Raw genomic sequence first — 16,036 nt, forward strand, 5'->3', positions numbered from 1 at the left:
TCATTTCAAGACCATCAGTGTGGAGGTGGCCACCAGGATACCTAGAGTTCTTTCCCCTGGACACACAGAAAGCTGTGGAGGAGAACAGATTACTGTGGGATCAACTCCTTTCCCCAGGCTTATAGGAAGGAGAGCTCCACCAATTTGTGGTAGACCCCTTGTACAACAATCCTCAGCTCTATTAAGAGTAACTATTTTTCCTTCCCTGATAAAATTTGTTCTGTTACTTTTGGTAGCTGCCACTGAAAATTGTGGAATAACTTTAAAGATAACTTTCTCAGGCTTCTAAAAAGCAGCGCTCATACCCCAAAATAGTGCATGGCATTTTTTTAAGGAAGGTGATCTATTCTTCACTCTTGATGAAATTAATTTCTCTGGAGCATTTTGAAAATTTCATCATTGCTATGACAATTGATACCACACTTCGTCAAGTGAAAAATACTTTGGAGTAATAGAATAAACACTTGATATATTTATTTCTATAGGCCAAGTTTTTCAATATTTTTAAAAGTAAACATTATTTTAGAATATCAAGGTGATGTTTATAATATTCTGTTTATGGATTTAGAAACCAGGTTTTTTTAATATCTATGATATGGTTATTGAAGAACTAATTTTTTTGAAGGAAATGCATAGCAGCTATTAAATAGCTCATTATGTTTATTTTTTTTCTAAATGCATGGGGATGCAAGTGGCTCTGGTCCATTCTCAAAGATAGATAAACATTATCCTTCAAAGTGTGATAATTCCTAAATATATACCATTCATTACCTGTATTTAGTGAATGATGTAGGTTTGTCTATGGATGTTGAAAATAGTGGTGAATGTTCTAAGCTGTCATCTTTATCACATTCCATATACATGTTGCTTTTCCCCTCTAGTTGTGAGTGCCAGCCAGGATTGCTTGCTTTTCTGAAAGCATGAGCATTGAGACTACCCCATCTGCATGGCCCAGGGCAAGTGATAAGCCTTTGCTTCTGGGATGGCTTTAGCTTGGACTTTGGGTTGTTAGGAGAAGACACTTTGGAAGATTGTGTATCAGCTAAACAAATGATATTTCTAGGTTCGGCAGTCCCATCTTCATGCTGATGTTTTGACCTGTTCAGTCAAATAAATAAAAAGAAAGTAAAAGATCTCATTAATAATTTTTATATTGGTTACATGTTGAAATAACATTTGGGGTATATTGGTAAAATACATTACTAAAATAAATTCCACCTGTTTATTTGTGCTTATAAAATGTGGCTCCTAAGAGATTTAAAATTACATGTGCCTCACATTTATGACTCACATTATATTTCTATTGGACAGCACTTATCTTAGCAAGAGTAGTGAAAAGGTCCACTGCAAAGACTGTTCCCTTGTAAATCCTAATGATAAAAAAATTATAGTAGCTGACATTTATTATTTGCTCATATGTATCAGACAAAGTCCTGAATTTTTTTTTTACATGGATTATCTCATTTGATCCTCACCACCGTTCTCCAAGGCAGGTACTATGACGACCATCATTTCACTGATGTGAAAGGTGAAGCATACAAAAGTTGTTTGCTGCTCGAGATTTCACAACCAAAACATGAGTCCATTCTAACTTCAGAGCCTGCATTCTTAACCATGATGCTAAGAATGACAGGTGAACAATCCTCTAAGTACCAGATCCTCCCAACGAAATGGTCGGATGGCAGAGTGGAAATAGCTCACACTTTGAAGTTAATAAGTCTGGTGTGGTTGCTGGTTCTGCTACTTATTATCTGTGTGATACGCTTTTGCTTTATCTCTATGAACCCCAACGGTCTCCCCTATAAAGTGGAGAGAGATAACACCCACATTCGAGGAATGTTCTGATGATTAACAAGTATGTGTGTGGAGTACCTAATGTATAATATATGCTCAGTAGGTGGTAGCTTTTATAATGATGAATTACTAACACCAAAGCTTCTCTCCAGAGGGTACCATGTGGGAAGAGAGAATGAATGAGTGGCAGTGATCTCTAAAGGCAAAGAGACAGCATGCCTACCTAAAGTCCTGGATAATTCATTTTAACACTGCATGCCAGAATGGACTTCCCCACATGGTCTTCCTAGAATTGAACCACCTTCCAGAGTTCTTCAAATTGTGTGTTAGCCCACGGAATTATTGACTCTACTCAAGAGATAATTTTAGTCTAGATTAAACTATAACCCAACTGGTTCACGATGACTCTTCTTATCATTTAATTACTTGACAAACATTTGTTAGCCTACTCACATTTCCATGAAAATGATGAAACTACTATATTAGCTACACCCAATTTAATACAGCCTATATAAGACCATACTGGCCGGTGTTTAAAAGTATGTAAATCAATCATACTTTAAATAAGAAAGAAAAAGAGGGGCTGTGCTTCTTGCACCTCCTGGCTTCCCAAGATAAAGAAATGTCCTTGAATAATCAGTGAAATATGCATTTTCCATTGCTTTGGCTGGTGTCCTGAAATTTATAAAGAATACATTTACTCTTTTTTCACTCACAGCATCGGGTTCACACTATTCTGACGGCAGACCTAGTTATTGTGATGAAGCGAGGAAATATTTTAGAATATGACACTCCAGAAAGCCTCTTGGCCCAGGAAGATGGAGTATTTGCTTCTTTTGTTCGTGCAGACATGTGAAGGAATGTCTTAAAACCATACGTGTATTTAAAATAATGCTGTCATAACCTACTTAAAGGATCATCAGCTTGGCCTTTGGAAAGTGGCATCTTAAACTTTTATATGCTTTTGTGAAGCTTACTTGTTATGTTGTGGAATTTTGTAGTTAGTAACAATATCACTTTACCAGTGAATACTGTGTTTTCTATGTTGACATTTATTCTTCCTGGTTTTTTGTTTTGTTTTGCTTTCCAAGCTATTACTGCTTAATATGTTTATTACTGATGCTTTTTTCTAAAGATTAAGCTACATCACCTTTAAGAATAACAGGTTGTATTAAAACATGTAAGCTACTTTAAGTGGTAAATCAACTGCTATGTTTAAGTCTGGTAAATATCTCTCAGGCATAGAAGTTACAGTGAGTGTTCAGTATTATTGTACTCTGATTTATAAGAATATATTTCCCTTTTTGTTGGTGTCTCCAGATGTTATTGGAAGAAAATAAAAGGTAGACAGCTTTTCTAGTCAGTTAGAAAGTGAAACACTCAAATTCATTATCTGGGGTCTGAGAATATTTTCTGTATTCATTAACATTAGTAATACTGATGTTTCTTTTAGCAGTCTCTTTTTTTCATCTAAATTGTTTCCTGTCACCAAGAAGTCATCACATTTATGATAATGCTGTAAAGCCAAAACCTTCACTAGAAAGATCATGAAAAGAGTTTGAAAATTTGACAAATTATACCCAAGGTTCCATTTTTCCCTGTCTAGTAAGAGGAGAGTTCTTAAGATATCAGGCATATTGTGCCCTTTCCAGACTGAAGTTCAAAGAGTAATTAGGCTCAACCTTTCAGCGGCAGGTCAGCTACAGCTTTTTATGGTTTATTTAATCATTAGATATGGTTAATCATCAAGCCCTAAATTTCCTCAAGCCCTAAAATTCTACATTATTCAAGATTAGGGAGCATAGGCAAGTGGCCTTATTTTCACAGGATATATGTATACATACATACATACATATACATCTGTAGGTGTACATATATATGTAAAACAAGTATCTATTTCTAGGTGGAAGAGTGTACTTCTTTTAGACATTTATGCCCAATGGTGTCACACATGTATACATTTGCTCCTGCTCTAATTTTAATGTACATGTAAAAAGTGTATCAAAAATGTTATTCTAATTTTAATGTGCATGTTCACAATGCATTAAAATTTATGACATATTAGTGTTATGCTTGCTTAAATGTAAATTAATAGATTCAAAAAATATTAAAAGTTACCTTCACTGTCATGCTAGCAGCCAAAGCTTTCTACTGCAATTCTGTACCTGTTTGTATAAATATCATTGATTTTCATGTGAGGATCCATGGGCATTGTAAGATTGTGAAGAATTATGATTGACGAAAAAAGAGAATATATGCTCCCTCCCTATAGTTCTTGTGTTCAATTTATTGTATTGTGTATTCACGCTTGCCTGATGTTTACCTAAAATAAGTTTCACGAGGATGGACAAAAATGTTCTATGTTATTTAGCTCAAATTGTCACCTTTTGTTGTATATATAAAACTTCATTGGGAGAAAAATCCTCTTATTGTTTCCTAAAAGCTAAACAGAACAGAATCAGTAACTATTGATTTGATCTTGAAAATATTTTCTAAACATTCCACCAATCTCCTCACAGTATTTCTGACATTCAAATACTTTGTAAGGCTGAATTTACATGATGTTTGTTACCAAGTTATACCTCAATCTCACAGAGAAACTGGGAATTATCCACTGATGTAATCCCTCACAATATTTGTAAATTCTACTGCTATCCAGGCAACGTCAGCAGAAGCATATCTAATTACACTAAACAGAAAGTCACGTTTACCATTTTTACACCTAAGTGGTCACTGGTTTCCTCATAACTTTTAGTCACTTGAGTGTTTAATTGTTTACAAAACTAAATTGACTGAAAAGTCAAGGATGATTTTTTAAATTGTTTAATCATTTATTGTGTTATATGTATGATCTATTGAATATAGAAATGACTCATCTTGAAATAATATTTTACTAAATAAGTACATATCTATAGAAGAAGACCAGCCTTTACCTAATCAAATTTCACATTCACAAATTTTACGTTGAATTAACCAAATCGATTTTACCAATTTTAATTCCTTAATATTTGTTAAAAGCAGTAAATACATAAATCTTTATATGAAAATAGATTATTGATATTGTTGAGAGAGAAAAAATACTGCTCTTAAAGGATTGTGCATCCTCTACTTTTATGCTACTCCACACGATCAATATAAAAGTCAACTTCGCTCTAGACTAGATAAGAGAAGACCCTTCTAAGTAACTGATACTTGAGGTCTGGGACCAAGTCTTGTTTGTCTTTGTACCCTTGGCATATAATACAAGTGCCTGGACCACAGCAGGCCCTAATAAGTATAGTTGATTGATCCACTGATTAATTTCACCATGTGCCTATAACTCTTCACTTTCTGTGTTGTGTTTACTGTGAAAATATATTGCTTTGGTATTATATAATAAATTACTCTTTTTGTTTGCTTAATTAAAAAGGATGATTATTCTTTCACTTATAATACCGTTGGGGATCAACCATGACTGATCAATAGATGTAAGTTAACACAAGTTGACAAGACAGTACCTGATCATGCTTTGACAATTTTGTTTCACATCTGCCACAGTCATGCACTTTTTAGTTTTATATATAGGCTCTAGGGAAGTTTCCATCAAGTGGAACAACTATATCAATAAGTTTTATTACATCTCTAATTAAATAGCTGGATGTCTGGACTTTTCCCCAAGGTTTATTGATTAGTTCTTATGATTGCCTTCCAATATATCTTTTATGACATTTTGTACTACATTCTTTGGAGTTCTGTGACTTATACTACTATAATCCCTTATTAATCCATTATCCAAAGTTAAATGCAATCTTCTAATCTTAGCCTTTTAGAACAAGAAACAGTAGCCAAGAGGCTGTATCCTGTAACTTGTTTAATTTTTTCTTTAGTAACTATACATCATTTACAAGATTTGCTCAAGCATAAGTAAGATTCACCTAGCCCAAACTCTCCAGTGAAAGGGCTTATATCTGTATTTCTAGCAAATGCTTTCAGATGAGATTCATAATTAGCCAAGTTTGGGAATCGCTGATCTACCTCAGTCACCACTCTCATTTCTTTTTATTGTGCATAACATGGAGCCATAACATGCTGGAGGTGATTTCCACATGCTTCCTATCTTTGCTGACATTAACCTATCCTGGATTGCCAAAACAAGCGTCTCGGTGTCATTGAATGAACTGCCTTAGTTCCGTCATAAAGGAAACATAGTGAAATGAACTGAATCTTAGCTGAGAATATATAAACAAGGACGCTGAATGTGATTTTCTTTTGTGGTTTAATCAGCAATATGTGATCTAAGGGGTTTTAAAAAGATGTAAAGCTTTTTTTACCCACATCTGAATTCCCTGTTGAATCATTTGCATGTTATTCTGCTGAGTTTGAATTCATATTTCCAAAATGCTTATAGTGTGTAAATGTGATCATTGTGGGTAGGTTTCACTAACGATATTTCACAATATGGAAGGAAGACAAATTACCTGTGATGATTACTCCCCTTGCCACCTTCACATTTTTCCTGTAGGTATCATCATTGCTGACATATGAAAGTTGATATATTCATTCTACAATCTACTACATGATATTTAAATTATTTCTTTTTCTAGGGACTATAGCTAATTTCCCTTGTCATTCACACTATGGTCACCAATGCCCTATTTCTAAATTGACAAAGATCAAGGGAGCCATACCTGGCTAAATAAGTTAATTGGCTCAAAGAAGAAAGCCTTCTGTGATTTTAGTGCCACCAACCATCAGAGACCATCTCCAAATATATACTGCATATTAATGGCAAAGAGCGTTGTTTTCAGACAATTATTTTTTTATCACTTAATCTGCCCTTCGCATAAGTAACTTGTTCATATAACAGCAACAGTGCAACACTGGCTAATGCTGCTTCATTTCCATTTTTCTCTTAGACAGGGCTACGGTATGTGCTATTTATACACGTTATCAGTTTTTATTAAGTGAAAGACTGTTGACCTTTAATATTATCAGGGCTAAGTGGATTTAGGCCAACTCTTCCATATCTAAGTATTTGCACTTTGACTCATAGTAGTTGGAGCTTTGTTCCAACACTAGTTAAGTAAAGAGCAATTTTAAAAATTCCTAATCTCTTTCTTTCAGAGACCAGAAATGTTAATCAATCCTTCAAAAGTAGGCATAAACAGAATCCTCCAGTGAAGTTTACTCTTAACCCTCTTTCACAGGTTACAATCTATCTCCCAACCTCTCAATATGCATGCCCCCCCCACATACATATCATAGATAGATTCACTTCTATCATAACTTGCTGCCCTAAAGAAGTGTATAGTTGCTATGAATTTTTACAACACACATTAACACAATGCATAGATAAGTCAAATACAAGTGCTTAGAATGGATGGCAGAAAGAGATGCTTACAATCATAATATTCTTAAGTGTTTCTTCCAGACAGAAAAAAATCACCTTAGGAAGAAATTTCACTTCTTGATAAATCATAAAATGTATTTCCACACTTGGTCTTAGCCAGAAGGCTGAGAAGCGCTAATAAAATGTATTTCCAGTGATAGGAAGTTCAACCCACCTTTTCTACCAGTTTTTAAGATAACAGTAGCAACGCATTGCTGGGTTATGGTGGGCAGGTTCTTTTTAGTTCAACAAACGGATGATAATAATTGTTATGGGGACTTCCTTGGTGGTCCAGTGGTTAAGACTCTGGGCTTCCACTGCAAGGGGCATGAGTTCGATCCCTGGTCAGGGAACTAAGATCCTGCATGCCACATGGTACAGTCAAAAAATTTTTTTAAATAAATAAATTAATTAACAATACTAATAATAATTGTCATGAAAGCTAGTAAACCAGGCATTTTTGAAAGATGGTTGTCTCCCTACTAAGGAAGGTTGCATGAAAATAAACTTTGGTTACTTCGTCTTGATTATAATTTGTTGAGTATCTGCTAAGTGTCACCTTTGAATAACAGAGTGTGATTCAGGGAGATTATTTGCCAGGGTAGTACAAAGCTTTCTAGTATATTAAAATTAGTATAAAATCTTCTGAAATAACTATCTTTATTGTATTTATTTTACAGATGAGAAAACAGAGGTTAGGATTTAAATGAATTACCCCCAAATCATTGATTTAATCATTGATCTCTGTCCGACTCCAGAGATGGCACTTATAAACACCAGAGAATGGAAGTAGAAAGATGGGGGTGGTATTGAAGGGAGATTTGTGCATTGGAATCTAGGAAATGCAGAATTATTGGGTGTCAGAAAGTGAGGACTGGGCCAGTTCTAAAGACCGTCCACTCTCTGATACTCTCTGTCTCAAGCTTCTCAGCTTCCTCTTCCTTTCTGAGCTGCCATTTCCATCCCTCTGTCCACCCCTTCCTCATCTTGTGTGTAGCCTTTCTGACCATTCCTATCTCAGATGAAATCTTGGAGCCCCTGGGCCCACAACTCACTATCTTCACTTCTCAGATTGTCTATTTCCAAGTACCAAGCAAGGAATCTACTTTGTCCAGCTAATCTTTTGATCTTATGTGTGACTGGACAAATTTGCATCACTTCACTTTGGGTCAAGAATCAATCTCTGGCCTGAAAACCTGTGGCCAGAAGGTCTGAGCCAATTGAAAGTAATGTCTTCTGCTGAGGTGAATTTCACACAGTCTGGAGAGTGCCATGAAAGCAAGAATACAAACCCCAATCACAACCAGTAGTTCCAGGAAAAGAGCGATGAAACTGGGCTGGCTACTGATTATTTTCAGAAGAAAAAGGAAAATTGGAAGGAAGGAGAACCATTCTTCAATCACATGAGCACTCAAATGAGGTAGTTGACTAAACTCTTGGGCATTCTTCACATGTTCGCATACCCTACCTTTGCTCCAGAGAGAAGGAAAGTCCAAAGAAGGATATAATTTTCTTTTAAAATAAGAAAACAAGACAAAATCTCCTGCCATAAGTAACTTCCAAATACTGACTTTTTAAGCCCAAGTTTTATTTTCCTGTGACAATGACTGCATAACACACAGCCTGTGAGACATTTCCTCACAGCCACCCATTCAAAATGAGCAGTAACACTCACCTAGAACTGCACCATCCTTCTCATTTCAGGATCCCCAACACATATGACAATCACAAGCATACTTTAGATAGAGGCACCCATTTCTCCCAGTGATCTATCACTTCCATTTCTAAGTGCCAAGCACTTGGCCCAGGCACTGAATTCACTGTGTCCTTGGCAAACAGGAAAGAGAAAGTGGCAGAAGGCAGATTTGGGGGTGACACAATTTCACCTGAAAATAGGAGCTTCTTTTCTTTGTTCCCACTTGACAACTTCCAGCATATATTAAATGCAGTAAAATATTATATTGGAAACGCAAGGCATCTAGGCTTTTGGCCAAAAATGTAGGGGAAAAATTAGCAAGCCTAGTATTTCATGGGAAATTCTTGGCTTAAATAATATTTTAATAAAGCTTAGCTACATGTGCCAATAAAACATAGAGATGACAGAATGATTTATGATTTAAATATCATATAATCGCTGAAGTGTCTAGTACCATCTTATATCAAACAACATAAGAGAAGCAAATTCCCGGGGGCAAAGAAGAAAGGAGCAATGTGAAATCAATGCAGATATCAGTAGAGTGCATATTGCATAAACCATCTCATTAAAAATTTGATGAAAGGATAATAATAGCTAACATATCTTGAGAAGATATGATATGATCCTTATAAGTATACTCTCATTTAATCTTGACAGAAGCTCTATAAGGTAAGCATTATTATCCCCATTTTAGAATTGAGGTACAGATTGGCTAATTTGCCAAAGGTTTAGTGGAAATGGGATGCAAACTCAGGCGATCTGATTTCCAGGCTCATACTCATAGCCATGTGCTATACTAGACTAATGATTAAATTAGTTAATCATTTAACTTTTCTTGGGAATAAATTATTTATATGATATATGATCTATAATAACACAGAATTATGTCAGTCTACGTAGAATATATTGAAAAAGGAACTGGACCAGGAATTAGAAGACCTGAATTCTAGTTTCGATTCAATCACATATTGAATGTATGGCTTCGGACTTACCATTGAAAGCCTGAGTTTCCATCTCCTCATTTGCAAAAAGGAAAACAAGAAGGCATGATAACAACCGCCTGCTGGCCTCATCGAGTTTTTGTGAATCTTAAATTAAATGATGGTGAAAGAATTTTATGATTTGAAAAGCACATTCTGGTATGAAATATCAGCATTGAGAACCCACTACATATACCACATCTTAATAGTATTATAGGGATTTTTTAAGTCAGAAAATAAGCTTTTCCCTTTTTAACAAACTTGATATGATTCTAACTTTACAATGGTGAGATGATATATTCAAGCTGAAATATTATATAAAAATGGCTCCAGAATATCGATATCCTTGGGGTTCTGGAAAGGGCAAATGCAAAATCAGTCTTCTGGGGTACAACCTAGATGTCCTGGGGAGGACATAAAAAATTAAGTGAACTCACACTCAAAATTAAAACCACCAGGATGGGAATCAAGAGACACAACAGATAGGGATATTAGCACAAGAATGAGAAATAATAAAACAATCTATAAGAGACTTAAAAATATGTATGTTTGCCAAAAAGGATGTGAAAACGTGCTCAATATCATTCTTCATCAGGAATGCAAATAAAAAATTAAAATTAAAAAAAAAAACAAACACTACCTACCCACTGAAATGACTAAAACCACCAAGACTAACAATACCAAGTGTTGGTGAAGGTGGGACTCTCACACATTGTTGGAGAGAGTGTAAATGGCACAACCAGGGTCGAAAACTGGCTGTTCCTACTAAGGCTAAATATGTGCCTTTACCAGGACTCAACATTTCCACTCCTGGGCACCTATCCAAGAGAAATGAGTGCTTATGTCCACAAAAAGACTTGTACAGAAATGTTCAGAGCAGCTTAATTCATAAGAGTGAAAAAACCAAAAAAACAAAAACAGCCCAAATGGCCAACAATGGGAAGATGGATAAATAATGGTGGCTTATCCACACAAGGAAATACTATTCCTGGTATATGAAACAACATAGCCAAAGCTCACAAATATTATATTGAGTGAAAGAAGGCAGATACCAAAGAATATCTTTATACACGATTCCATGTATACCAAGCTAAGCAACAAGCAAAATATGCCAATGATAAAATAAGTCATAACAGACTGAGCTCTGGTGGGGAGCAATTACAGTCTGGAAAGAGGCAGAAGGAAATTTTCTAGGGTGATAGACATGTTTTATGTCTTGATCTGTAATCTGTATGGCAGTTACATAGTTGTTTACATGGGTTTTTTAAAAGGTAAGAAAAAGAACAAATTAATTTAAAATAACCAAATAGAATGTCTAGAAAAGAAAAAAAGCCATTAAAATTAAAAATTCAATGAACAGATTAAACAGCAATTAAGCTTAAATGATGAGAGACTTCTTCCATTGGAAACAGATCTAGAACGCACCTGGAATGCAACACAGAACAAGCTGATAGAAAATAAGAAGAGCACTGAAATGTAGAAAACAAACTAGTTACCAGTGGGAAGAGGGAAGGGGGGAGGGGCAACATAAGGGTAGGGGATGAAGAGGTACAAACTATTATGTACAAAATAAGCTACAAGGATATATCGTACAACACAGGGAATATTGCAAATATTTTATAATAACTATAAATGAAGTATAATCTTTAAAAATTGTGAATCACTATATTATACACCTGTAACATATAATATTGTACAGCGAGTATGCTTCAAAAAAAAAAAAAGAACACTGAAAAGATATGGAGGATAGGGACTTCCTTGGTGGCACAGTGATTAAGAATCCGTCTGCCCAACCCTCAGAATGGGAGAAAATATTTGCAAACGAATCAACGGACAAAGGATTAATCTCCAAAATATATAAACAGCTCATGTAGCTCAATATTAAAAAAAAAACCCAATCCAAAAATGGGCAGAAAACCTAAATAGACATTTCTCCAAAGAAGACATACAGATGGCCAAGAAGCACATGAAAAGCTGCTCAACATCACTAATTATTAGAGAAATGCAAATCAAAACTACAATGAGGTATCACCTCACACCAGTTAGAATGGGCATCATCAGAAAATCTACAAACAACAAATGCTGGAGAGGGTGTGGAGAAAAGGGAACCCTCTTGCACTGTTAGTGGGAATGTAAATTGATACAGCCACTATGGAGAACAGTATGGAGCTTCCTTAAAAAACTAAAAATAGAATTACCGTATGATCCAGCAATCCCACTACTGGGCATATACTCAGAGAAAACCATAATTCAAGAAGACACATGCACCCCAATGTTCATTGCAACACTATTTACAATAGCCAGGTCATGGAAGCAACCTAAATGCCCATTGACAGATGAATGGATGAAGAAGATGTGGTACATATATACAATGGAATATTACTCAGCCATAAAAAGGAACGAAACTGAGTCATTTGTTGAGACGTGGATGGATCTAGAGACTGTCATACAGAGTGAAATAAATCAGAAAGAGAAAAACAAATATCATATTTTAACGCATATACGTGGAACCTAGAAAAATGGTACAGATGAACCGGTTTGCAGGGCAGAAATTGAGACACAGATGTAGAGAACAAATGTATGGACCCCAAGCAGGGAAAGCAGCGGGGGAATGGGGGTGGTGGTGTGATGAATTGGGAGATTGGGATTGACATGTATACACTGATGTGTATAAAATTGATTAATAAGAACCTGCTGTATAAAAAAATAAATAAATTTTAAAAATTAAAAAAAAAAAAAGAAAGCAGGGATCAAAATCTAAAATCATAGATGCATGAAGAAACCCTCAAAGGATACGCAGACACTCGCAGTAGTGGTTGCCAGAAATAAGTGATAGTGGGAACTGGACAGATCAGCATCATGGAAGGGAGGTAGACGTCTCACTGAATAAATTTGTATATGTTCTAATATTTGATCAGTGTGAATATATGCTGTTTTTCATATAAGAAAGTATATGAAAAACAGCGTATTTTGTTTTTTAATAAGACAAAAATGCAACCTGGAAAACAAAAAAAAAAGAATCCGTCTGCCAATGCAGGGGACATGAGTTCGAGCCCTGGTCCGGGAAGATCCCACATGCTGCAGAGCAAATAAGCCCGTGCACCACAACTACTGAGCCTGCACTCTAGAGCCTGCGAGCCACAACTACTGAGCCCGTGTGCCACAAGTACTGAAGCCCACGCGCCTAGAGCCCATGCTCTGCAACAAGAAAAGCCACCACAATGAGAAGCCCACGCACCGCAATGAAGAGTAGCCCCCGCTCACCGCAACTAGAGAAAGCCTGCGTGCAGCAACGAAGACCTAATGCAGCCAAAATTAAATAAATAAATTTATTTTTTAAAAAAAGTTATGGAGGATAGATTTAGAAGGTCTGAAAGAGGGATCCCAGAGGGAAAAAAAGAGAATGAAGAGGATTCAAAGAGCCAGGAACTATTCCTAAAAAATTTGGACTCAGATGATTTCAAAAAGCCGCTAATCCCTATTCTGTTTAAACTATTCCAGTCCATAGAGAAGGAATATGCATCAATTTTTTTTACGAAGACTCATAACATTTACCCAAAATCAGGCAGAAATAAGACAGAAAGAATAATACAGACTAACTCACTTATAAATATCTACGCAAAACTCCTAAATAAATAGTAGGAAAGACAATCCAGCATTATATTAAAATAATCATTTATCATGACCAAGTGGAGTTTATCACAGGAATGTAAAAACAATTTGACTTTTTTTTAACCTAGTAACATAATTCACCCTATTAACTGGCCAAGGAAGGAAAAAAAAGTCACTTTGGTATATGCTAAAAAGGTCTTTTATGTAATTCATCATCCATTATTGATTTTGAAAAGTAGAAAAAACACACTACGTCAAAATGATAACCATGTAAACTATATATTCTGGAAGCATTTTCTCAAAATCACTAAAAAGAAAAGCATGTTTGATATCACCATTATTATTTACTATTGATCTGAAAATACCAACAAATGCAGGTTAAGAAAAATATACACAAATTATAAATTAATTAAATACTAATTAAAGAAGGGATTAAAGTTATGCATTAAAGTTATAATTATTTTAGAAAATATTATAAGTTTCATTGGCCTATGCTAAATCCTTTACACACTTACCTCATTTAATCTATACAACTCGAAGAGGTAGATGTTAGAGTTTCCATTGTACAGAAAAGGCAATTGAGGCTCAGAGCAATTTAGTGTGTTGCTCAAAGCCACCAACCAAGGAAATGGCAGAACTCGTAATTGATCCCACATCCTTCTGACTCTAAAACTATGTGAACTTCAACAAAAGATATACTTCATGCATCTTCCACAATTCCTCAATTTCAAAAAAAAGACTCAATTACATAATAAATTTCTGTAGATTTACAGAGAGGAGATCATTTTATTACCCCATTTATTCTAACAATAAATGAGGTAATTTGACATTTTAGATTAGTAACAAATATCAAATATTTAATTCTAATGTGAACCTGTTTAGAAAAACGGTCTTGTAAAAACTTTTCTGGCACAGGTAATTTTTACCTAAAGGAAAATTCAGGTCATTTAACAGCAGAAAAAAAATCCTGGCAAATGGTCATTGGGGCCAATGAGTCTAAATATCACTTTAAAATTTTCAACCTCTATAATCCCTCTGCAGCAGGCATTTTTGAAAGGTGGCAATAAGGAGTCACCTTACCAAGAAAGTTCTGGAAAATGTCAGGTTTCTCTTTCCAAGCACTGCATGAGTCACTGATTTTTCAAAACATAGTGATATGAAAGCTTAGCAATGGATCAAGACATGGTTGGGAATTGCTGTTTCCCCAAGAGCTTCAGAAAAGCCTATAGCAAGATAGATCCCAGGATCCTGCAAACTTGCCTTTCTTTTGCACAGGAATATCAAGGCATAATTTCAAGGTCTGGAAAAACGAATAGTGACAGCCATTATTCTTCATCTCCTCTTGGAAGAGACCCTACCAGCTTTATTTAGTACTAGCATTTTGTACACTAACAGCAGAAAATAATTACCACGGGTACTCTCTACTTGATTGAAGGAACCACTTTTCTCTTGGAGACACTATTACAGTAAACCAGACATGTTGATTTCCTGGGTCTCTATTTTATTACCAGTATCTTGGCTGGCTCCCTTTCAGTCCCCTGTCTTGATTAAATTCAGGAGTTGAGGAGATGCCAGTACAAGTACTGGATAGATAGGATTCTGAAGGTTGGTGAGGTCTCAAAAATAATACTCAAGTCTATAAAATGATATTATCATGTATTTTCTTTTCTTAGTCTTAGATTAGGAAAGATAGTTAAATAATAGTTAAAGGAACCTGCGGGTCTATCCTTCCCCCCTTCCCACTGCCATACAGCTCTGAGGTCTTTCTGACCATCACTAAACCAAAACAAGCCTAATTTATTAATAAGAACTGACGTTTCTAAGTACTTAGACAAGTCACCATCCACATCACCTTATATGGATTGTGTCCATTATTATTGTTCTCATAATAATTCTATGAGTTTCTTAAACCTAAGTGAACAAGAGAATCTCCAGGGGGACTCTTAAATGTGCTTTGTTAGAGGTGTTTATACCTTCTCATGAAAGATATTTTAATTTGGGGGCCAAAGATATTATATCTTATTCTATCCTTCCTCCATAAAAGCCTGGAGGAGCATAAAATAATGTAACCAGGTGTTTCCCACGTAGCTGGATCATGGATTAACAATCATCCCTTTGAGATATTGTTCAGTGAAAAGAGTTTAGGATTAGGGGTCAGATGTTTTGAGTTTGTTGTAGCTTTCCACCCACTAGGTATTTGATTTTACACATCATCGTGCTATACTCAAATCGACTGTTGTGTAAGATAAGGAAAATAACCTAATTCTCACACAGCTGCCCCTAAATTAGTTCAATATTTTTCATCACCTAGAATGTGCAGACTCTGAATCTTTATTCATTGGGTGAATGGAGAGATGGATAGATCAGTGAATGCACTTCCCAGTTTTCCCAATCTCATCTCCTGCTTTTCCTCATTTCCATCTGATATATGGATCTTGTTACTATTCTTCAAACACACCAAGCTTCTTCCCACCTCAAAGCCTTTATACTTGCTCTCAGGCTGCCTGAGCCCCTGGCTGATTCTTTTTTCAAATTTCACCTTCTTAAAGAGGTCTTTTCTGAACTCTATGTAAAATTGCCAATCGC

At 35.6% G+C, this 16,036-nt stretch overlaps 1 protein-coding gene across 3 annotated transcripts in view; it reads left to right on the forward strand.

Moving 5' to 3' along the window:
• The window catches only part of ABCC9 (ATP binding cassette subfamily C member 9), a 144,030-nt gene extending 141,232 nt beyond the window's left edge, over nucleotides 1-2,798 (forward strand). For all 3 annotated transcript variants that reach the window (XM_061204518.1, XM_061204516.1, XM_061204515.1), the window contains exon 41: nucleotides 2,513-2,798. In XM_061204518.1, the coding sequence (XP_061060501.1) occupies nucleotides 2,513-2,650 (138 nt within the window). In that variant the 3' untranslated portion in view covers nucleotides 2,651-2,798. The remainder of the gene's footprint in view (nucleotides 1-2,512) is intronic.
• The last annotated feature ends 13,238 nt before the right edge of the window (nucleotides 2,799-16,036 follow it).

This window comes from Eubalaena glacialis, chromosome 11 (assembly GCF_028564815.1).
Source record: "Eubalaena glacialis isolate mEubGla1 chromosome 11, mEubGla1.1.hap2.+ XY, whole genome shotgun sequence".
NCBI classification, from domain to species: domain Eukaryota; kingdom Metazoa; phylum Chordata; class Mammalia; order Artiodactyla; family Balaenidae; genus Eubalaena; species Eubalaena glacialis.